A 23,876-nucleotide genomic window follows, 5' to 3' on the forward strand; every position below is an offset into this window, starting at 1 on the left:
GTGCGAAGGAGTATCGATGGGGAGCAGCAGCTTCTGCTATTGGTGAATGTCATTCATGGCTCAGCCGGGGCAATAGCTGGGCATCTTCGGTGCTTCCTACAGTCAGGCACGTTCCTCTGATCCTTCCCATAGGTGGGTGTAGGCGTACGTTGCTAATGTTCTAACCGCAATCGGGGCTCAGGCATGCACAGGTCACAACAGCGACTTTTTCTGCTGATGGCGGCTTGAGCTTGGCAACAGTCCTTGTCCTTTCAGGTGGCCCCATCTGGCATACAGAGCCACAACCTTACTCCACACAGAGGCGATGGCCCGATCGGCACAGCAGTAATCTTCATGGTGGCCCCACCTGGCATAGAGGTTACCAACTTTAACCTGCCCCCAGGCAATGACCTAATCAGTGTAGAAGCTGTCTCCTCACACCTCGCTACTGGAATCCACTCACCATAATCGTCTACTGGAACTTGCTCCCTCCAGCACTCTCCTCCTTCCTCACAGGGCACATTTATCTTGGCAAGCAGACTGGCACTAGTGCTCCAGGCTCCAGGAGCAGGTGGTCTTGGATGTCCCTGGGTGATGTCCTCCCAACCGGGTGGGAGTTTGGCAGGTCTTCGTCTCCAGCCCTGGTCAGAGCCAGAAGTCTTGCAAAGCTTCTCCTCCTCACACAGCCTGACTGGCTGCTTGACATTTGACAACGCTTAGCCCTCAAGCTCTGCATTTTATAGTTCATTTTGAGACCCAAAATAAGTCTATGGGTCTGTGTCTATGGAGTTTATTTTGGGGATCTGTGATGTTTTAAGTGCCCTTCTTCCAGAAAACAGTGTCACAACAGGAGTGACTCCAAATCTGATAGCCCCACAACACAGGTCGAGGCAGTGACTAGAGGTTCCCACCTGGATGTCAGCCACATCTATATGTGTTACTCCAGGGTCCCCAGCCCTATTCTTCATGATTCTCTTATCAGTTCCATTTCCTTTCAAAGATGTGCCCAGGCTCCTCTCCAGTGACATTTCTCTGAATCAAAGAGCACCCCTTGAAGTGTACTAAAGAGTCTGGCATTTTTTCCTCCAGTGTGTGCCCCACCAGCTCTAAGTAATGCAGCAATTCACAAATCTCTCTAGGGGGAATCCTCTATCTACTCACGTTCCTCCAGTCAGCCCTGAGTCTCCCAAAATGGAACCCATCTCTCATGTATTGTGCCATTCACAGGCAGACATAGACACAACACATGCATACAATGCACATACTCGCTGCACAGCTTTACATACTAACTTGATGTAGGGCAATGATGAATGACGAGAGTGAGTCTGTAGGCATCACTCCAGTGATGTTACAAAGGTAAAATAGCCTATTCACTTCTACTGATCAATACAAGGTACACAGGAGACCAGCTTGATTGAGAGAGTGTTAGAGGGACTTGAGCTTTCCCAGTGCATGCTCTAATGCCTGTGGGCCACGCCTCTTTTGTCACTATGTTCAATCAACTGGCTGCCCTCTCCTAATTTCTTCAGCCACAGAGCCAGTGCCACCTTATTGTGGAACCATTTGACCAGAGTTGCAAGGTCTTCCAGTTTTTAACATGTCCACATAAAATAATAATGAAAAGTAAAACAGTTTCACTTATGCGAGCCGATGGTCGCCATAAGTGTGAAGGAGACACAGAAAAGGAAACAGACGTTCGCTTGCAGTGAAATTTATTTGCAAAAGTGCAATTATCGATGTTACCGGCAAAAAATTAAATTATCCAAATAACCAGCAAAAGTGCAATTATCCATGTAACAGAGTCGATGTCATGCAAACCGCTCGACTTCTGCCCAGAGAGATCATGCTGTGCAGGAAATGAAAAGATAAAGTAGTCCAGAAACCAGATAAAAATACGCAGCATCTTATGTTTTCAGTAGTTTACCGGACCGCTCTAGGAGGGCTAAACCCTGGAAAAGGTATGCATGCCTTTCACAAATGGAATCAGTCGATTTTTAAAAAGGCGAGCCCATGAACTATTGAAAATGACGGGTGCGACATGGGCATGGTTAGAAGCCCACAGTGAAGAATACAACATGGTCCAGAGCGCTTGCGCATGCTCGACCCTAATGAGAAGACTTTCCCACTGTTCTTAATCCAAACACTGAACTCTGACACTCTATTGCTTTACCGACGGCCACTATGTTTCATGTTTATTTTCTTTCTGCCAATCGTCCTGTGTTTGAGGTCAATCATTTCACTAACAGTAAAGGTTTGTTTGTGGTATATACAAGTAACTTTGTTTTAGATAAAGGGCTGTGATTCTGCATTTTACAGCAAGCCTTTTGCAGTTGGATGATAATTGTGAACGACTTGTGTTTGTGAACATTACACAGTGTGTTCAATTCTTTTTCAAAAATCGTAACTCCAAAGCGTTATCTTATATCCAGTGTTACTGGAATTATGCAGTGTTGTATCGTTTTGGCATAATTATGGTTTAAAAGTAGTTGCCATATAAACCATCATCTCAGGCATACTTTGCACATCTCAGCATTTTTTTCTAGTCGTAAAGGATCAAAGGTTACAAAAAAGAGTCCAGTTTGGGCTGCACAGTTGCAGACTATTTCTAAAGGTTAACTGTCAATGTTTAAATTGTAGATTGCTGGATTCGTGCTATTAAACTAGTACTGATTAGTTGAAAGGTATGCCCCTATAAAATTAATGTGTTAAAAAGACAAAGTACAGACTAAAACTGTAGGTGTACGTGCCATATTACACTTTATTATTTTACTTTTCTTGTCGCTTAGTCCAGTCAACAGTAGCACATATTTTGATCATCCTTTACCAAATGATTCCAGTGGCTCTATTTACATCTTTTTCAGGATCATGGCTGTGATTGCAAGCATTTGGTAACTGTGAACAGTATATAGTTTGTGCAACTAGGGGCATATTTATACTCCATTTGCGCCTAATTTGTGTCATTTTTTTAATGCAAATTCGCCGTCAAACTAACTCTATATTTATATTTTGATGTTAGACCAATCTAACGTCAAAATATTGGAGTTTGCACCATTTTTCAGAAGAATGAACCTACCTTGCGTCAATGAGATGCAAGGTAGGCGTTCTCATCTAAAAAATGGTGCTAACCCCATAGCCCCATATTTATCCCCCATGCTAAAATGACACATTAGCTTGCGCCATTATTTAATGCCTGGGTCAGACCAGGTGTTAGGGGACCTGTGGACTCATTTCCATGGTTAAACACCATGGAATGGGTCCACAGGTGCCCTCCCCAACCCCAGAGACACCCCCACGCGCACTAGAGGGACACTGGAAGACGGGGGACCCCATCCCAGGTAAGTAATTTCTTTTTTTTAATTAAAGTGCCATCGGGGCCCAACTTTGGGCCCTCTGCATGGCACAGGGTGCAATGGCCATGCTCAGAGGACACTGGACCTCTGTGCTGGCCATTGGGGTAGTGGGCATGACTCCTGTCGTTTTCAAGACAGGAGTCATGTGGTATGGACCGGAGTCATGACGCTAGGCTTGTTTGAGGCATTTTTTTGCCTTTAACCAGCCAAATGTCATTTTTTGGTGCAATACCCCTTTTTCCCATACTGCCACCACCACCCGGCTAACGTCATTTTTTTACGCTAGCCCACCCTTTGCACCGGCTTTCGCCATTCCATAAATAAGGCGCCCGACTGGTGCTCAGGAATGGTGCAAGCCGGTGCTAAACTTTTTGATGCAAAACTGCGTTAGTGCAGTTTTGTATCAAAAAGTATAAATATTCCCCTTAGTGTATAAATAGTATGTTAAAAAACTCACATCTCTGGTTGAACTTTACATCCTTTTTTCATCTGTGATAATTGTGTGTCCTTCATTCCGACTCTAACACACACCACCTCCTTCAAGCTTGTTCTTGACTGTTCATCCATCGCTACTCTAGAAGCCAATGGTTCAATGGGGAACACCAGCCATCGTACATATTGCTAGGTTGTCTCTGCAACCAGAAGAATCGGACAAACAAGCCTTACAATTACTGACCAACTCGACAACCCTAACATTAACAAATGTCATTTTTTCAGACACACCCTAGTGAGGCCATGCCTCACTATGTTGTCAATGCATTTATTTACTCTTTTTTACCGTAGCACTATTTATTCACTGTGGTCTTTTTGTGATTGCTTCCTGGTATTCTACATTCAAGTGCCACATCACATCCTTGTTCAGTAGTAAATTAATGCCCTTCGGCACTATGTCAAGGCCATCACCCCTACCCAAATCTACCCAATCTTTCTTGAGGAGAAAGAAACAGCAACATTTTGATTATGTTTCCGAACATTTTAAAACCCCTGGCAAACAGTTTGGGAAACATTAAGGTAATTAACCATATGCTAGCTTAAACAAATTTAAAAAAAATATCTGGCTCACCTCAACCACCCATGGACTTTCAACCTAAAAAAAAATTAATGAGGCAGGGCAGATGGTGTGGGCGACAGTCTCACACCTAATGTCAGGATGTGAGGTACCGACAACTTGTCTGTAGTCTCACAGCACTAGAGTGTATGTCTGGGACTCTACATTTATCTCAGAAATGGGAGACAGGACTACCAATCAAAGATAATAAAAGAGGAGGATGAAATCAAGATCAAATGGGAGATCCATTGTTGCAAAGAACTGGTTAAATAAGAAAGAGAAGAAGAAAGGGGGGAGCAATTCCTAAAATCAGACAAGATGGGTCCACCAAGAATATTGGAAGGTATTGGGTACCTGGGGATTTGTCTCTGCACACAGGAGAGAAACAGAAGAGTCACTGTCAAGTGGTTGAACAAGCAACACCCATCCACCTTGGCAAACTCTTCTGGTGCAGTGGTCCGCTGTTAGTGCTTGTGAAGGGTGAGCAGGGGCCAGACCCCTTGCAAAGTTGTGCAAGGCAATTGCCCGCATTGTCCATGTCTTTAAATGGTTTTGAAATTGAGCAAAAGCCAAACTAGTGATCTGGGTTATCCCTAAGTGTCAAGTACATATAGAATGTGCAAAGTATTTGGGATTTAAATTGCACAAACAAAAAGTAAAAATGTTAACATGTAATTAGTGTTTCTTTAACATATGGCACTGTTTTCCCCTTTATATAAAATTAGATCTCAGATTGAACTGGGGACCAGTTACCTTTTGATATCTAGTGATTAATATCTACCAGTGTCCCACTGATTTGCAGGATGGAAATTTCGGCAGAGTGTCATAGTCCCTTCAAAGCCAGTTTGCTTTTTGGTCTTCTCTTCTGCTTTCTGTAGTGGGATACGTGGCACTAGTGAAGATGGTGTGCTACCCCAAAGATAGTATTATTTTGAAAACATTCTCCTGCTATTTCTTCTTCACACATGCCACACATCTGATTTAGTTGCTGCGGCGCTGTCAGGTAGCTCTTTTCACTCTAAAGCTACCTGTGACTGCAGGTGGATTAGGTCTTCTGGACTTAGAAAGCTACTATCAGCTGCACCAGTCCAATGGGTGGCTCGCTGGCTTTCTGCCCACCTCCCTGCATGAGATGAGGTTTATCAGTAAAGACTTTTAAGGAAGGCTTAATGCACTGTTCATTGTTTCCTACTTACCATTCTACGGATCACCACCCGGAGTTATCACGCACAGCTTTCTCTTGCCTTGCTAGAACCTGTAAACTCACTGATAAGAAGAAACCCTGTGCTCCTGCATTATCATTGCTAAGCCTTCCCACTCGCACAGGACGGCTGTGCTCAGAGCAACTTCATCAGTGGTATGCTGCAGGTGTCTTAAAATTGGGGGATTTGTTTCTGGACAGTGACCTACTAAATTTCCAAACCCTTGTGGCAGACTACCATCTTCACCCTGGTCAACTCCTTACTTACAACCACCTTAAATAATCATTAAATGCCCTATTTCATGTATGCTACCTAGCACTAACACTACAAGAGGTGTGCCAGAAGCTATACACCATAGGAACTGGTGGCAAACTGATAAAATGGGTGTACAGACCTTTCCTGCAACATGGAAACCACTCCAGGTCTTCTCGTCATACTTCCTGGGTGATTGATGTGGCCAAATCTCTGCAAGATAAGGACTGGACTAAAATACTGGACGTTCCCCACAAAGTATCCCACTGCTGTCACTTTAAGTACATTCAAAGAGCTTACTTGGGAATTAATTCTGCCTGTTGCTTGACATTGGCCTTGTGGTTTGTAACTCCCATTTTGTTGCTTTCAATTTGCTGGCTTCATTTGTTTTAGGCTCTGCAGTTTAAGTTCGTCCCTTCCCTTGCCCAAACCTTATTTACAGTATCCTTCTGAGTGCTCCCTTTCTGTAAATAGGTCTGTAAATCTTTTTCTTATCTCATCAGATTTGCTGTGCATTCAAAGAACAAAGTTAAATGTCAGAATCTGTCTTCGGTGGGAACATAGTGTTTACTTTTCTTTCTCTAACTTAAAAGTAGGAGGATTTATGCAACAATCTTGCTGGATACTGGGGTTAGGAAAGAGTTCTTTTCTATCTCATGACAACATTTAAATAAACTTCAGAGTATATCAGAATTAGGAGTACAAATACCTTTATATGATTAAAACAAATCATTGCATTAGGTGATTTCCACACATCATCGTCTGTGCACAGTATAGTTTGATTTGAAAAACTGTATGTCTGTGCAAATGTAATGGTCATTTCAATCTGTCACTCTTGACACTGCACCACTCTGCATTACTGCACTCTCTGCCACTCTGTTATATGCCACTCTACTCCACAGCACTCTATGCTTCTCTACCCATGCCACTCTATGCCTCTGCACTCTGCGCCAATGCACTCTAAACAATTGCACTGTACGCCACTGCCCTCTACTCTGCACCACTGTACTCTACACCACTGCTCCCTGTGCCACTACTCCACTCTACATCACCGGAGTGACACTCTACTCTGCAACATTGCACTCTCTGCCACTGTACACCAATCTACTCTGTACTGCTGCATTCTATGCCACTGCACTCTATAACACTCTACTCTGCATCACTCCACACTATGCAACTGCACTCTACAGCAATATACTCTACTCTACACTACACCACTCCACTCTCTGCCACGTGTACTACTCTGCACTCTATGCCACTGCACCACTCTACACTCTCTGCCACTCTATTGTATGCCACACTATTCCACTGCACTCTATGCCACTCTACTCTGCCTAACGCCACTCCATGCCAGGGCACTCTAAACCCCTGCATTCTATGCCAATGCATACTAAAGAAACTGCACTGTACACCACTGCACTGTACTCTGCATCACTACGCCACTGCTCCTATGCCACTCTACTCCACATCACTATGCCACTAACTTATAGCCATGAACAGCAGCCACTTTGGTGTATAACATGGCTAAAACACATTGGCAAAGCCTATAACTCTTGCTTAGGCAAGACCTATTGGCTTTGCCAATGTTTGTTAGTACTATGAGGTACTGAGGTCCCTGAAAAACCTGTGAATGTGTAAGTCCTTATTTTAAACATGCATTTGATGCATATATAAATACAAGCGCTATATAAATACAATTACATCATAATATAGGCTGCTACAAAATGCGCAAATACATATTGGTTAAATAAAAAAAGTGCTTCTCAAATACAGATTTGAATAATATACAGTTTATACCTATTACTAACATTTTGATAACACTCCATTAAAACCACACACTCCACAGCTCACCTTGGAACACCATTACAGTACCTCTCTAAAAGAAAATATATTTGCCATCAGAAAGCTTCAAGTGACTCCTTTGATTAAAGTCAATGCAAGTTTTCAAGCCCCTTTGCATTTGCAGATTTACCAGTTACCCACATTTCATTTCTTTAGGGAGGGAGACCTCCAGGCAAGAAGGCCTTTTCTTATCTGCCGGACCCTCCCTCCCTCCCTCCCTCAGAGCAAACAAGACTCCCTGCCCTTCAATCCACCTGGGGAAATTATCTGCTCAAGTAATTTCGCCCTGCAGTCCTTGTCCTTTTGGTGAAAGGCTATAATTACGACAAATGACTTTCATCACGGACAACGGAAGGCAGGGCATCATTACGGGTAGACCGTGAAATTTACGGACGGGTGGTCACCCTATGCAGTGGTGAGAGAAACATTATTACTCAAGCTCTATCGGAGGGTAAAAGCCTAGCAAAATCCTTCGCTTCATTCATCAAAATCTACATGTTAAATCATAGTTGAATGCATCAAGGAATCTGGATGAATGTGCCTTGTCTATATATGAAGGTAAATGAAATATAAATATGTTGTCTCGTCAACTGGACTATGGAAATGTATTATCCGAATCTCATTCTATACATTGCTTCCTTTTATATCCCTTACAAAAGAAGAACAGAAGTCAGTGTATCTGCACCCCTGGGCGCTGAGCCTAACATGAGAGCCATATTCGTTTTACATTACAATGTACACATAGTTATGTGCGGTACTGAGCATTTCCCAGATTGTACTGACCTGTTACTATGGCATTTTACTCATATTTATTTCCATGCCCATTTATGATTTGACAGAGATACTATCTGTTCCTGGAAAGCCTACTGACACTTTCCATTCATTCAACAAGGTATCTATCCTTCAACAGATTACTTAATGTAAAGCTACATGATGTGCTTGGAAACAAAGGTTCATTTCACGTCTCCTCTGATAGCACTCCTCGTGATCACCATTTTCAAGGGAATTCATCAGTATGTCTGTTTTTATAAAGTCCACAGCACTTTAAAACTAAATTGGCCACTTTCAGTATGACCAAACTGGCAACTCTTGTGGTATTGCGCAAAGATGTCTCTACCTGTCATCCAGTGCTTAACACATTATTGTTGCCCCTCATGAGAGTGGTATGGGGACCAAGCCTTTCAATCTAATCTCATGAAGAAGACACTACAATCAATTTCGCCTCTGGTGCTCAAGATCCTTTGTACAAATTCACTCACAGCCTTTTGGGCAGCTGGGCTGGCATCTAATGTCTGTCTGTCTAGTTGTCCATGTATTATTTCACTAGTTCAAACACACCTTCAACGTATTCCCAAGAGCCTGCAACATAATGTAATTGGCTCTCTGGTCAGTATGAAGCTCTATTACGCCTGTGTATAACTTGGAAGCCTACCAGAATACCAACTGGACTCCATCCAGCATGTTGAAAACTGCCTCAACGTGACAGCCATGTTTTCGCAGTAATAATTAAAAAAATAACCATTGCATGTAATTGCAGCAGATCGGTAAGGGCGCTTCATAATCGCCCAACATAGTTACAAGAGGTATGGAAACCCTTTTCAGTTTTAAACCATATGACAGGAAAATATGATTCTTTTGGCACAAATAAAATATACCATTTGCTTTGAATTACTCTAACATGAAGACATAGTTTAAACGCAGTAGGGTGACAAATAAAAAAGAATAAAAAATGGAAACAAAAAAATGCTGGAAAAGTAGAGCACTGGCCCACATCCCTTGGCACTGATGTAGACCTGTTTTTAGTGGGACAGTCCTATGCGAATAAATAAAATGCTATCACTCATAGCATACTCAAGTAGTTTGACCCAGTGCCCGATATAATGTTCTGTAGTGGACAGAAGCAAAGTGTGACCAGAACAGAGCAATAGATGCGCAGGCCTGATCCAAAGCCCCTCTTCAGATGTGTATATGAATGCATTGTTTATGTTTTTTACTACATGAGGCTGGCATTATAGCTAAAGCTGTCTCTAGTCTGACCTCAAATGGATGCCATCTCCCCTCCACTAGACGGTTAGAGGTTACCTGTCCTAGCTAGGATTAGCTTCATAATCCTTGAGGCCTTGCCTACTTGGTTGACCTCACATCCACACACCTCGGAAGCAGCATTATCCAACACTAGTCCCCCAAACTCGCACCCCTCTCTCCACTCCTGTAAGAAGAAAAGGACAACCTTTCCAGGGGTAGCGCTGAAACTAAAATGTACTTTCCCTTTGCAGAACAGCTCCCTTGCCCCCTAATGACTTTGTTGAAAACACTGAAATTTTTTAATATTTCTGCATACTGTAATCCACAGCTCTAACTCTGCATCAGTCTTGGTCAGGAAACAAGATGGTTTGCCCTACACTGTTAAATGTATAAGCTTGATGTATAATTAAACAAATAAACAAATAAAATGAACTCAGTGCTTTTAAATACATAACAAAGATTATTATTATTAAGATTATTATTATTACTGGGATTATTATTGTAAAGATTATATTTATTAAGATTATTATTATTACAAGATTCTAAATTGCCTCATGCTTTGATTTTTTTCACGACGCTTTACAAACAGTACAGTGTGGAAAACTAAACAAATGGCAGCCATTACACTTCTTCACAGTATTTCCGCAGATAACATGAGTGTGCATCAATCAAAATTGCCACCTTACAAGTATAAGTGCGCCACCAATTGTTTTATGTACAAAGACATTTTCCATCACCAATACGTGGGGCTGGACTGGCGTAACGAGCATTGGAGTTTCCCCAGGAGGTTGGAAGAGTGGGGGCCAGTTTTGCAGCAGTGTGGGCAGGTTTTGTTACTGGTGGCCAACTTTGAAGGGGTGCTGAACATTGTCGCCCAGTAACAGAAGCAGCAGAGATTCTCACTCATACCCCCCACTCCGAGCTGGGGCTGGTCTGACAAAATTGCTTTTGCTTTTGGGGAACCCAAAGCACCTAATGCTTCGAGTTCCCATTCCGGCACAGCCAATATGAGACATTCCATCTTCATTCTGCGAGCATGCCTTCTATTAACAAGCATTGTCAAACCTAGTACGTCTCACCTTTCATAAAGAGGCAGAGAGATATTTGGCTTTGCCAATGCTTGTCTGCATCATGTCGTTTAAAAAGGTTCAAGATGGCCATTGGTGTGTAAGCAAGTATGCACACACATGGGCAGTCATATTGATATGCTTTTTCATTTAGTTTATTACAAAAGCCATTTAAAGTGAACCACCCATGTGTGTGCTTCTAATCATACGCACAGAATGTCATCTTGGAATGACTTTTGGCACTAAGAAAAAGCATTCCAAGATGGCAGTGGTGTGTGTATGCATGTATAGTAAGGCACTGGAGGCCATTTTATAATTTGTTTTTTAAAAACGTAATTTATCTTTCAATGGCTGACAGCCATTTTGGAACAGTAAATTAGAAAAAAAAAGTTTGTGTAGGAAAAGGTAATTGAAAGAAAAATAATGAGAGGAATAATGCGACAGCCATGGGTCAGTGCTTTCACTTTCACTAGGAGCAGGGATACAATGGTATGCTTGAAGGACCGTCTTCCCAGGCCTTGTCATTAGATCTTGATCTTTCCTGAACTCTCAGGTGGTGAAAATAGCAAACATCTAAATTGTTCAAATTCCAACACTCAGGAGCAGCTTGCCTTTCATTGACCACTTCCCTTCACATATCAACAATCAACGTGCTGGTGCAAATCAAATATTTGGATTAGTCCAATGCCATATACTGTGCAGCCCTTTAAAAGATGTTGCAACATCTACAGGTCGTTTAAACACAACCATTAAGTTGATTACTAGTGCTTCTAATGTGTGAGCATTTCACATCAAAGTGTTTAGCCCTTCACCTGTTACTTATTCTCTCCTGAGTTCATTAATTTTCATCTTAACAGCGCTTGCACTGTGTTTGCACAATCTCTTGTTATTAAAAATAAAATCTTACTAGGGGCTTTGAGCCGGTCCATTACTTACCATTACTTACCATTGGCTGGCTTCCACTTCACTTTACTTACAAAGGGTTGGCTCTCAAGTGGCACATGGCTCCCAAGCCCTCCTGTTTCCTTGCTTTCTATTCTGTACAGTTGAGCTGATGTGCAAAATGGATTAGGGTAAAAAAAAACACTGTGTCACAGTCAGCATTGTCCCTGTCATAGTTCCTTTTCAGGTCTAGCCTAGGCAGCGCCTTACGCTGTCTCTCGATCTTTTGTATAGACCTCATGGGCTAACATCTCATCCATTGTTTTTTTATTTGTTACTATGATTGTCCTTTCAAAAGGCTTGCCTGCAATTGGTTAATGTCCCTTCCTCATCCCTCCTTATCCTCCTTTGTTTCCTCCCGAGGAGCATCGCCTAACTTCGCTATCTTTCCGCTTTTGTCTTGATCCGTTCGTTTTCAGGGACTTTTATTTTTATTTTGCTCGTCCACGAGTTGTTGGGTACTATTCCTCGCCTTGGTTAAATAATCGAGAGCTGTTAGTTTGTTATGCAAATGTTTTTCTCGAAGTTTAGTTGTATTTGTGAGTTCCTTTTGTTGGTAGTAAGTTACCTTGGCTGTATATTTAGTTGGTATTTCAGATGTAATACGTTTACTTTAATTTCAAAACGTAGCGTGTCCGAACATTGTTTACTCATCTACGACTCATTACCAGCCCTTCCCTCGTTTGCAGCTTTCGCTTGCCTTGGATAAATAATCTAGAGCTGTTAGTTTGTTTGAGAAATGCACTTGTGGAAGAACGTATTTATTTCTGTGTGCCTTTTGTTGTTAACAAGTTATTGTGGCGGTATATTTATTTTTTGATTTATATTTCAAACCTATTTTTTCCGATATGTAGCACATCTGAACATTGTTTACGTGTGTAAGACTTGCCAGCAGCCCTTCTTTTTTTTATATATTAAAGAGGAGATAGTGCGTTTCACAAATGTATTTGGGGAATGTTTTTTATTTACAGTGTTCCTTGACTGTTCTAAAGAGTAGTAACAATTGCGCTACGGTGCCCGTTGTTAGTTTTCTTGAATATTTATTTTCTCTTTTGATACTTTGTAACAGTGTTGTTTCTTTCAATTTCACGTTTGTGTCCAAAGGAATGTATATGGTATTTGTAAGTTAGCTTAGCTTTCCCGTTAATTTTTCAAATAGCATTGAAAAGTTTTTGTTTTTTTTGCCGATATGGAACACATGATCCGTTCATTTTATGGGTATTTATCTATTTGGATACTCATCCACACCTGTTTTATTTGGATATAAAGATTTATTTAGCTTCAATATGTAGCACGTCGGGATATTGTTTTTCTTCTCCACCACTCCTTTGCAGACTCACTTATGTTATTTGCAAGATAAATCTGATGTTTGAAGTCAGTGTGACCTTCCATTTTTTAAATTTTCTTTGCTTGAGTGGATTTTTAGGGTTGAGCCTGCGCTAGCATGAGCTTGCGCATGCGTATCGCTTGCAAGACGCTGTAGTAGTTAGAAAAGGGCTTTGAGCCGTCCATGTCACGGCAGTGTCTTTCTTTGGTTTGTGGGCTTGCCTTTTAAAATTTGCTTGCTTTCATTAGTGGAAGTTATGAATGTGTCATGCCTTTTCCGACCGTAAGCCCTCCTTGAGCGCAGCAATCAAGTACTGAAAACATACAAGGCTCGCTGTTTTCGGTCCGGTTTGTGGACTACTTTTTCTCTTTTTTCTCAGCGCGATCTCGCTGGGCAGAAGTCGAGCGCTTTGCATGATATCAACCCTGTTACATAGTTAATAGCACTTTTGCCAGTTACGTAGATAATTGCACTTTTGCCAATAGGTTTCAGTATGAGTGAACTGGAGCAGCGCGATCGCGTTCCTTTTTTTCCATTTAATGAGGCAAGAAAAGTCCGGTTGGGAGTTTACAACTGCTAATAGCTCTAACTCGGAGAAATGCAAGACCTGTTGCATTGCAAATGCTTGTGTTTATATGGAGTGTGTCTGGACATTGTTTTAGTCGTATTAGGCAGAGAATAAGTATTTTTAGCTAAAAAAACATGCATGGATTCATACATAATTAATGGACATTTTCCATTTTCTTTTGCTACAAATAGTCCCTCACAAATGTTGTTATTAAAAAATAATACAGATTAGATATTTAAGTGCCATAAACACTTTTTACAGAAAACAAGGAAAAAACTGCTCAAACTTTTATGACAACAGACATATAATCGGCGCTCTAAAAATGATCATTATTTTTTTTTAAACGTTGATATTTGTGTGCCTTTTGTGTGTTTTGAAACTTTTCACCCAAAAATGTAGCAAAAGCCCTGCAGAAATGGCATAATACAAGAAAACAACAACTTGGAAGCTTGGGAAGTAGAGTCCTGTTTCAGTGTGAAGCTTATCATCCATAGATTCTGGGCACCTCACTCGATGTCTCAGTGAAAACAGCATTCACAGAGGCTGGTCACAACAAAGATTAAAATCTTTAGGTTTATGCGAATTCTCTCTTTAGTCAAGAAAAACTGTCTCCTTGCTTTACATATTTACGGACTATTTGACCCTTTCTCACCACTGCAGACTTTGGGCCTGATTTATAAAAAGTTAGCACCGCGTTTACGTCATTTTTTGACACAAAAGCAGCGAAAACGTACAAAATATAATTCGATTTTGTAAGTTTGCTCCACTTTTGCACCAAACTTTTCATAAATCAGGCCCTTTGTATCTGTGAATTGGTGTTCTGTGGTTGGGGGACGGAAATGTTGCTGCAGATGGATTAAAATGACAGTATTATTTTAAAGGAAGGCTTTAGCCCTCCTTTAGAATGTAAAGTAATTGAAATGCACTCACACCTATTTTAGTTGCAAAGCGAGTAGGGTGCAGCAACAGGTTTAATGACCTGTTTCTTTATCTCCGAAATAGAGTGTGGTGGTACATTGTTTTCATCAGCCACAAGTCGATTGCAGTCACTCTATACCTTGGTTTCAAATTGAAGAGCTTTTGGCTGTGCTCCTTTTGTTAGTCTGTATGTGATGGTATCTGTAAGTAGGTTGCCCCATGTATGCATGGATGTCTGTATGTGTTTTGAAAAACTATTTGTAGATTTTCCTGTAACCTATGCCAATATATGCTTGAATGTTACGTCTCGCTGTGCACGCACTATTCGTAAACCATATAAAAAGCTTGAAATTACAACACATGAAGAAATGTACCCTTATGTGATTACTGCGCTATTTAATGCTATGTTGGAGGATAATATGCTGCTTGGATACCCACCTACAAGATCCAAAAGGTGAGACCTATTGGCTATGCCAATGCTTGTTTTAACTTTAAGCCATGTTTCACAGAAGCTTAACTGCTGCACAACATGTAAAAAAGCATTGTCAAAGCCAATAGAATTTGCATAGGCAAAACCTGCTTGCTTTACCAATGTTTGCTTTAAAGTTTTTGTTAATGTCCAAAAGAACCACAGCTCTTTCATTACAAAATTCTAAGCATACTGCCTTCTTGCACACTTTATTCAACAAAGCATGTTACATTTTTCTGTACCCAAGGCAAGGACAATGAGCTTCGGAGATTCATCTTTATCTATTGCCGCAGCCAACCTTAGGAATACTGTGTCACACATCATTCAAGCAGAATCTAACCTAGCCCTTTTAGGAAACTCATAAAGACCTGGACTGTTTAATAAATATATTTGCTTTTTTCTGCAATTTCCTTTTCATTGAACCATGAGGTTTAAGTTAAACTTTGTGTTGGTCTGTTTTCATATATACCATGAGCCTCTGTATATACATGCTCTAAAAATAAATTAGCATATCAGGAGGGCATTGTTATTGGTCTCTTAAATCTTTGGTAGTTGATTTATATACCTTTACCACGTAGAAATCTACTGAGGAGGGTATGCCTGGGAAGAAGTAATCCACAGTATTTGGAGAATTCCTCCTCTGTGCCTGAGCACCCAGGAAAGGGGAGGTGTGGGTGCAAGTGTGCTCTTCTGTTTCCTGTGTCACAAGGTTGTGCTCTCATAACACATAAAGAGAGTCAGGGAGAGAAGAATTGTATTTAGAACAAATCATAAGGAACTCAACCGTACTTATCGCCCTATATATAGAACCTAAATCTAACACAAGAGTGTGGGGTTCACTTTATAATAGAGGAGCTACTGACAGGGGAAGTATCCCTTGGAGTTCCTAGAATTTATTAGATGAGTTAGTAGTGTTGAATACAGTAGAGGGTCATGTGTTGATAGTTGGGGGGGGGGTTTCCTTTACGGATTAGGTGGTATCACACACTATGTAGTGTCATGCTTCATCATATGACCACCTAGCCCCACCCAGGTAGGACAGTGCCACCTGGGCGGACTCAACCTCACTGTTAAAGGAACAGGAGGGAGTGTGTAAATTTGAACTGTTCTGGAAAATGTGAGATCCATCTAAGCTAGGGGATACATAAAAACACCCAGACAGTCACCTTGTGTGAGAGTACACTTTTTAATAATGGTGTCTGCTGGTGTGATTAAAAACAAAAAAATGGGACACCACTGTGAGAGCAAGGACTCACTGGGTCACCTATCTAGAAATGGCCAACATGTCTCTGCCCTCTATAATGATCCAAGGAAAGTCTTTGGGCATTCATCAGGGCCTCGGATCCCTAAACCTTATGTAGTGTAAGGAAAAACTACTCCATTCAAGGGGAGTGAGTGTGGGAGGGTGAGAACAAAAGGTAAAGGGTCTACCTTAAACAAGGAATTACCTTGTGGAGGCCTGAAGGAAACAAAGAAAGCATATACATTGGTATATGAAACACAACACTACATAACACAGCACACACAAGAGTGACAAGGCAAGCAAAAGTCATACACTGCACACATGTGTGAAACATATCCAAAGAGGAGTGAGAATCTCTTACCCTATACCTGAAGGCTACTAGCCCCAGGATTCCAGGAGGGGGAGTGTCCCCTTATTGTCACACACTAAGGAGAAGCTAAACAGGGCAGTAAGAACATGAAAGGTATGAAGGAATATAGAGAAAAAATGGCTGCTGCCTGGTCGTAATTCACACTTATTATGGGGTTAACAATTGTAAGTGCCAAGAAAATAAAGTAAAAAGATCTTATCTGTGCCAAGGATGTCGCCGTATACCACAAGAAACGTTCTCACTCTTTCACCAACATTAGACCTCTGACCACGGGGGTATCTCGTTGTATATCCTCATATCCTTCTATTAACCAGCGGAAAGCAGGTTGTAGCAACTGATCATTACTTTTTCCCGGTTTATTTCCTATATGTAGTGTTTACCTCCCCCGTTGGCATCATATATTATGCCACCTGGCACTTACAATTGTTAACCCCATAATAAGTGTGAATTACGACCAGGCAGCAGCCCTTTTTTCTTTATATTCCTTCATACCTTTCATGTTCTTACTGCCCTGTTTTAGCTTCTCCTTAGTGTGTGACAATAAGGGGACACTCCCCCTCCTTGAATCCTGGTGCTAGTAGCCTTCAAGGTGACTGTCTAGGTGTTTTTATGTATACCCTAGCTTAGCTGGATCCCACATTTTCCCGAACAGTTAAAATTTACGCACTCCCTCCTTTTCCTTTAACAGTGAGGTTGAGTCCGCCCAGGTGGCACTATCCTACCTGGGTGGGGCTAGGTGGTCATATGATGAAGCATGACACTATATAGTGTGAGAGACCACCTAGTCCGTAAAGGAAACACCCCCCCCCCACTATCAACACATGACCCTCCACAGTATTCAACACTACTAACTCATCCCCTGTCAGTAGCTCCTCTACTATAAAGTGAACCCTGTACTCTTGTGTTTGAACAAGGTTGTGCTCATCTTCCAGTGATGCTATGATCTCATTACACAAGATAGAACAGACTAAACAGTTAGCGCCTGAACGTGTATTCCTCACTTGCCCAGGGATGGGTCAGCCACGTGGGTTTGTCTCCACTGATTTCTCAACCCTCCCTATATGATGGGAAACAGCCATCACTTATACATAACCATGGGTGCAATTTAATCAAATGTCACCAGTATCTCTGAAGTGATTAGCAACACTAGTAAGAAAAAGATTTGCATTAACCATTGTTTTGGAATGAAAGAAATGGCAAACTTCCGCAGTTACTTACTCAGGCACGATGCACAGAGGTTCTCTATTAGATGAATAGAGATCATTACATTCATTCATAGATGAACCATACATTTGTTGGACAGAGAGCTTGTCCAAAGGGGCATGTTAGAGTTCAGGAGAGCTTCCCCCACCAAACTTGCGTCCCATCACATCATTTGGAATTTGGAGGATGGACTGCTAGGTTGCCGGAAGCAAAGCCACAGCTGGCTCTGCTGTCAGAAACCATTGACCTGGCAATCCATCCACCACCAGACTTCTGAGTTACAATAGTGGATGCCCCTTCCCTTGTAAGTTGGGGAGACAGTCACTGATTTTCCCTTATCAGGTCTACCACTGGAGTTTATTTCTGAAAACCAAAATGAATTGCAGAGTAGGCTGAAAAACACAGTGCCAGCTCAGCGTTTCAGCTAAGTCTGCAGTGCATCTTCCTTACCAGCAGATGCTCCGTAGGCACAGAGAACCAGTCAGGTACGCAGGGCTGTCTCCGTAGGGCTGGTGGTCTGCCATCAGAAGGGGAGAGGCTAGGGCCTCCGAGGACCAGGGCAGACCAGGGCGCTGGAGATCACCCTGCCATAATAAAAATGACCTCCAAAGTGTTTAAGAGTCACAACAGGCCAAGAAAAAGGTGTAAATATTTAAAATATCATCTGTGTGCTGGGCTAAAGAGTGATGAGAGAAGGAACATGTATTAAAAAAGGAACATGTTTTGATATCTTGATGTTATTTAATATTTATTTGGTTGGACATAAACACAGAATTAATACTGAACACCACTAACCTACATATATTTTTGTATTGTAGTAAAAACCTCCTCTGAAGACCTGAACTCTTCAAATCTATTAACAGCTTTGCGGTCACTGTCAAGTTTACAAGGAAGGCACCATACAGATACCACGAGTTATGTTAACAGGAAGCTTCGTTCCATCCAGCTCAGAGCAAATGACACTGATAACAGGAGTCTGGAAGCGCAGCCCCTCCGCCCCATCTCCTTCAACCCTACAATAGGCAGCATTGTACTGTCTGAACATCGAGATGTCAAGTTTAATTGCTCCATTGACATGCCTGACTCCATATGGGGGGAACATATCTCTTGGTGGAAAGATGGGACAGAACTCCTTCAGGCCGATCGTATTGCTATCCAGTATTTCCAAATTATTGACAATGGAGTTGCATCAATGACATCTGCTTGCAGGTAACAATTTTTCTTTATTTAGAGTTTTCCCCAGACATTGTACTATTAATCGTTGTTTAGCTATAGCCTTACAAGCACAGACCTTTTATGGCAAAAATATAAAATAGGTTATGGTTTCAAAACATCAGATTGTATTAATATCTCAGAATTTATCATGGAAGATCCTCCATGGGAGTATACCAAGTTTTGCCCTAGCAATCCCTTGTATGGTCTGTTTTCTTGCTCAATAGTGTAGCACTTAACAACAGCGTATGTTTGCCACAAGCACTTGAAAGATGGTGAATGAGAAAAGGGACCAGGACAATGGCATAACATTAGTCCCTGCAGCCCCCACGGTGCAGAGGGGGCCCCGAGCTTCAGATTGCCTCCTCATCACAGTACATTGTGCACAGGCCCCTGGTTTGAGAGCTTGTGACTGGGTCGGGTTGGGGGGGCCTTCCATGTACTTTGCAGGGGGCCCACCTCAAGTTTCATTATGCCACTGGACCAGGAGAGAGAGAAGGGGAGGCTTCAAGATAGGGCATCAAGAAGTATGTTGGGGATGCAGTGATACTTCCCAGTTTCAGAGTACCTTACTGGGGGCGTTTCTTTGTTAGGCCCTTACACATTTATAAATCTTTAATCAACACTCGTGATCTCTAACATGTTACATACTTAGATCGAACAGAAATCCCGGATCAGAGAGCAGAAATCACATAGCTCTTGCCTGGCCCAGAAGTGCCCACAACCTTGTCTCTCCTTCCTGTCCAGGCTGTGGAGAGGTTCATGACTAGCACTGTCTAAATAAGTCTCCATATTTCCCTTACTGGCCCATCTCCATTATAAGTTTTTAATTTTCGCATGGAGATTTCAGCTGCTAACACACTAAAAATCTGTATGTGAAAACCTGGCAAAAAGCAAACATGCATTAATCAGTGCAGAAACACATAATTCATGTTTGCTAATACCGAAACGCTGTAATCCATATTATTTCTATGACCCTGGAAATACTTAGTATTAATTGGCTACTTCATTTCATGGCACAATGTAAGAAAGACATGTCATGGTACAGTAGCCTATTATCCGTACTGCATTTCATGACTTTATACACTGGGCCTTTCATAGCAGCTTTTGATGGGCATTTAATTACATAATATTCAATTTGACTTTCATGGATTAGTGCATGACAGCTATTTCATGGCTCAATATCTGATGGTCATTGCATGGAAGAGTAATTGGTGAGCATTTCATATCCAATGACTATTTCATGGCGCAGTATAAAAGTGTGTGTTATGACCAGGGCCACTGAAATGATGTGGCAGGAAAGGGCCAAATTATGTGGCATGGTTGATCAAATTATTTGGCAAAATGGTGCAAATTATGCTATCACTTAATTACGTTGTCATTTTTAGGTCGAGCATAGCAGTGCACAAGCGTTGCTTTCCCGACCTGGTGTTCTGTATCTGGGCTTTTAACCACGCCCACCGCATGCCCATCACTATCACTCCTTAATGGGCTTGACTTTCCAAAATCATATGTTTTCATTGGTAATTGCTTTATGTTTGTCCCTCCTTAGGGCAGTTTTGTTACCGCCTTGGCCATCGACCCTGTTACATGGATAATTTGCACATTTGTGGATATCTTTGCGAGTGAACTTCTTTTTCCTTTTGTGTCTCTCTTCACGCCCACAGCAGTGCTTTGAATCGTCTCGCTTATGTCAACTGTTTTACTTTTCGTTTTCAATGTATGTGGCAAGAAAAGTCCAGATAGGAATTTACAACTATAATAGCTCTACCTCGAGCAAACGCGAGACCCGTTGCATTGCAAATGCTTGTTCAATTTTGGTTGTGCCCTTCGCGCTCCAAGGGCACTAGCGGCTGACTTGAGTCAAGCAACCCAGAAACATGTAATAATCCGAGTGCCTCGCAAAGTAGATTGAAGCACATTTATTTTTTATTACGTCTTTACCGGGAGAGCGGTGGACGGGACAGGAGTGGTTGTGTTAGAGGAATCTGGGAAGAAATGACTTTTTCTTATCAAGTTGTTGCTTAAGCGCTCAAAACCATGTATTTACTTCTTTGCCCAAGAGAATAATGTCTCTCGGAGGCAGTGACCTCGTGCGTCGTAACTCAATGCTGTATTCCCGACCAAATGTACCGAGCTGAATTAGCCTTCATTTCCATTCAGAAATGCAGGAAATAACTTCTGAGTCAAACCTCCAAAAACAAGGAGTCTCGACTCCATTTGTACAGAATAGTTTCTCTTCACCAGGGTTGTAGAGATAGGAGCATGCACGTATAAGTACTGCTGAAGAGTAAGTGAACAAGGCATCTACTTGCTCTTGGCATCTCACAAAAGGTTCATTTTGCAGCTTCTGTTTTTCGAGATATGCAGGAGCTCCCAGACCGTGGCCTGGCTGTAACCTCAGGGAGTTTGGCTGAAATACTGGCAGGAACAGGGTTTGTTTCTTCCAAATAAGAAATAGAAAGTAAAACAGAACTAATGTTAGGGAAGCCAATAGATCTCAAGCACTGCTTTTCCGACCTGTTGTAGTATATTTGTGGCTTTTAGCTACACCCATGTCACGCCCATCACTTTCACTAGTTCGTGGGCTTGTCTTTCAAAAATCCCTGGAACCCTCTAGTTATATGGAGGGCCACTGGAATTTTGTGGCAGAAAGGACCAAAATATGCCACAGGGTTGACCACTGGCAAAAATTGTTCAGTTATGCATTTATAATGCCAATAGTTCCAACTCAAGTAAATGCGAGACCTATTGCATTGCAAATGCTTGTTAAACTTGGTAACACTGTATGGGCATTGGTTGCATCCCATTAGTATCAGTTTAACACCCAGATATAGCAATAAGCAACAGAAAAGTGACCAGTGCAGCTTTGCAAAGAGCCTTCCACTGCACTGCAACACATGATGCTGCATTTTTACTAACTCTTGAACCGTTTGAGCCAGGAACAATTTTTTTGTTAAAATCATCAGATTATGAGTCAGATGATGGATTATGTGGCAAATGTGGCAATTCTATAATTATGCAAAAATCGCAATGGCAGCACAGTTGTATAATTACAGTGGCCCTGGTTATGACTTCTTACCTAATGGGCATTTCCATTGTCTACTTTCTTTTGGTGTCCGCAGGTGCTCATTTGCAGAATATATTTATGAATGCCAGCACTTGAATGAAGTGGCAGTAGGATTTAAGGACTGCTTTGCAAAAGCATTGCACCTATCGCAGCATCCGTTGTCATTAACAATAGTCATGTGTGAAATTTGTGTAATTTGTCTTTGCATAATTACCTGAAATTTCAGGGAAATAACACAAAATTATGCATAATTATATAAAATGTGAATCCAGCATTTAGCACCATATTTTAGTATGAAATGCATCCTTGTGTCCATTTTGGATGTAAGGATACATTTCATAATAAAAGTATAGCATCACAAAAGAACAGTAGCCATTCACATGCTGGTCATGGGTGTTGTTCATCCACTCCTGGTCTGAAATTGTGTTTCAAATGCAGGGTAATTGCAGTATGTGACATAGCAACATTGTTTTGGAAATTTCACCTAGAAATAAAATGCATGATATATCTGAATACATTGATTGAAAACTCATGAGGAGAACCCAAATACTCATCCTGTGGTATAATGTGTGAAGCACATGATTTTATTTTGCATGTTTTAAGATACACCCTTTATTACATATCTAATCATTTAAAAAAAGATTGCTATTTACACTTTTTTGATCACGCCCAATTTAGAGACATCCCACAACCTTTTTCATCCTATTTAAAGCACTGCTTGCAGATGCTTCTCTGGGGCACCACCTTCTCCTCTCCCTCTTAGCATCATCTAGGCTACTCCATCACATTTCTATTTTTAAATTTGTTTTTATTTCAAGAGTGTTTTATTGAGATTTTATACAACAAAATGAATTATCAACAGAAAGGTCAAACAAAGAGGGTATTTCATTGTATGGTACCTTCAGATCATAAAGAAACAGCAGCGTAAAATATAGCATAATGAGTCGAGTCTCATATGTAAAAAATCAGGGGGTGGACAAAAGTGTATTTGATTGTGATGATGGGATAAGTTTGTCCACTGTGTATATACTGTGAGAGTGAGTTTATATGTTGTGGTGAATGAGCAAGGAACCTCAGTTGTAGATGGACGAGTCAAGAGTGAGAGAGAGAAAAAAGGAAGGAAATAGAAACAGGTAAAGGAGATGAGATGAGAAAGGATGATGACAGGAGTAGTAATGGAGGAAGTATGTGGGGAGGGGTGGGTGGAAAAGGGAGTGGGAGGGTGTGGGGTTGGGGAGAGAAGGGGAGGGTGGGAGTGGGTTTAAATATTGTTATATAGACGTGTGTGACATAAAGTTGTCTAGTTTGCGCCAGACTTTACCATTCTTCAGTGGTGTTGTCTTAAGGTATGAGTTTAGAGAGTTACTTGCAGCTTTGGTGAACTGGACCCATTCCCACCAGGTGTGGGAGGACAGTTTGTTTGAGTCTTTCCTTGCTTTGAGGATAGCTTTAAGGCAGGTTGTGATTAGAATGTCCCACAGGAGACGGTCCTCTTTGTTCAGTGTATGTTTAATGTAAGGGGGGAGGATACCCAGTGTAATAGAAGCTAGGGTGGGAGTTAATTTTATGTGAAATATTTGTGTTATGGTATTACTGGTGTCCTGCCAGATCTTTCTAGTGGAGGTGCACTCCATTAGCATGTGGTTTAAGTCTTCTGTTTCCTTCTCACAGCACCAGCAGAGGTCGGAGGGTCTGAGACCTAGTTAATAAAGTTTGGCTGGAGTCCAGTGGCCATATTAGCTATCCAGTATCAACATTGTGTTAGTGATGGAGTTATTATGTTGCAAGT

The 23,876-nt window shown here is 41.5% G+C and overlaps 1 protein-coding gene across 2 annotated transcripts in view; it reads left to right on the top strand.

Annotated features, from left to right (window-relative positions):
* Positions 1–23,876, top strand: part of MERTK (MER proto-oncogene, tyrosine kinase) — a 413,075-nt gene that overhangs the window by 36,522 nt on the left and 352,677 nt on the right. For both annotated transcript variants that reach the window (XM_069235075.1, XM_069235076.1), the window contains exon 2: positions 18,624–19,014. In XM_069235075.1, the coding sequence (XP_069091176.1) occupies positions 18,624–19,014 (391 nt within the window). The remainder of the gene's footprint in view (positions 1–18,623; positions 19,015–23,876) is intronic.

The sequence above is a fragment of the Pleurodeles waltl genome, chromosome 5, assembly GCF_031143425.1.
Source record: "Pleurodeles waltl isolate 20211129_DDA chromosome 5, aPleWal1.hap1.20221129, whole genome shotgun sequence".
In the NCBI taxonomy this organism is placed as follows: Eukaryota; Metazoa; Chordata; class Amphibia; order Caudata; family Salamandridae; genus Pleurodeles; species Pleurodeles waltl.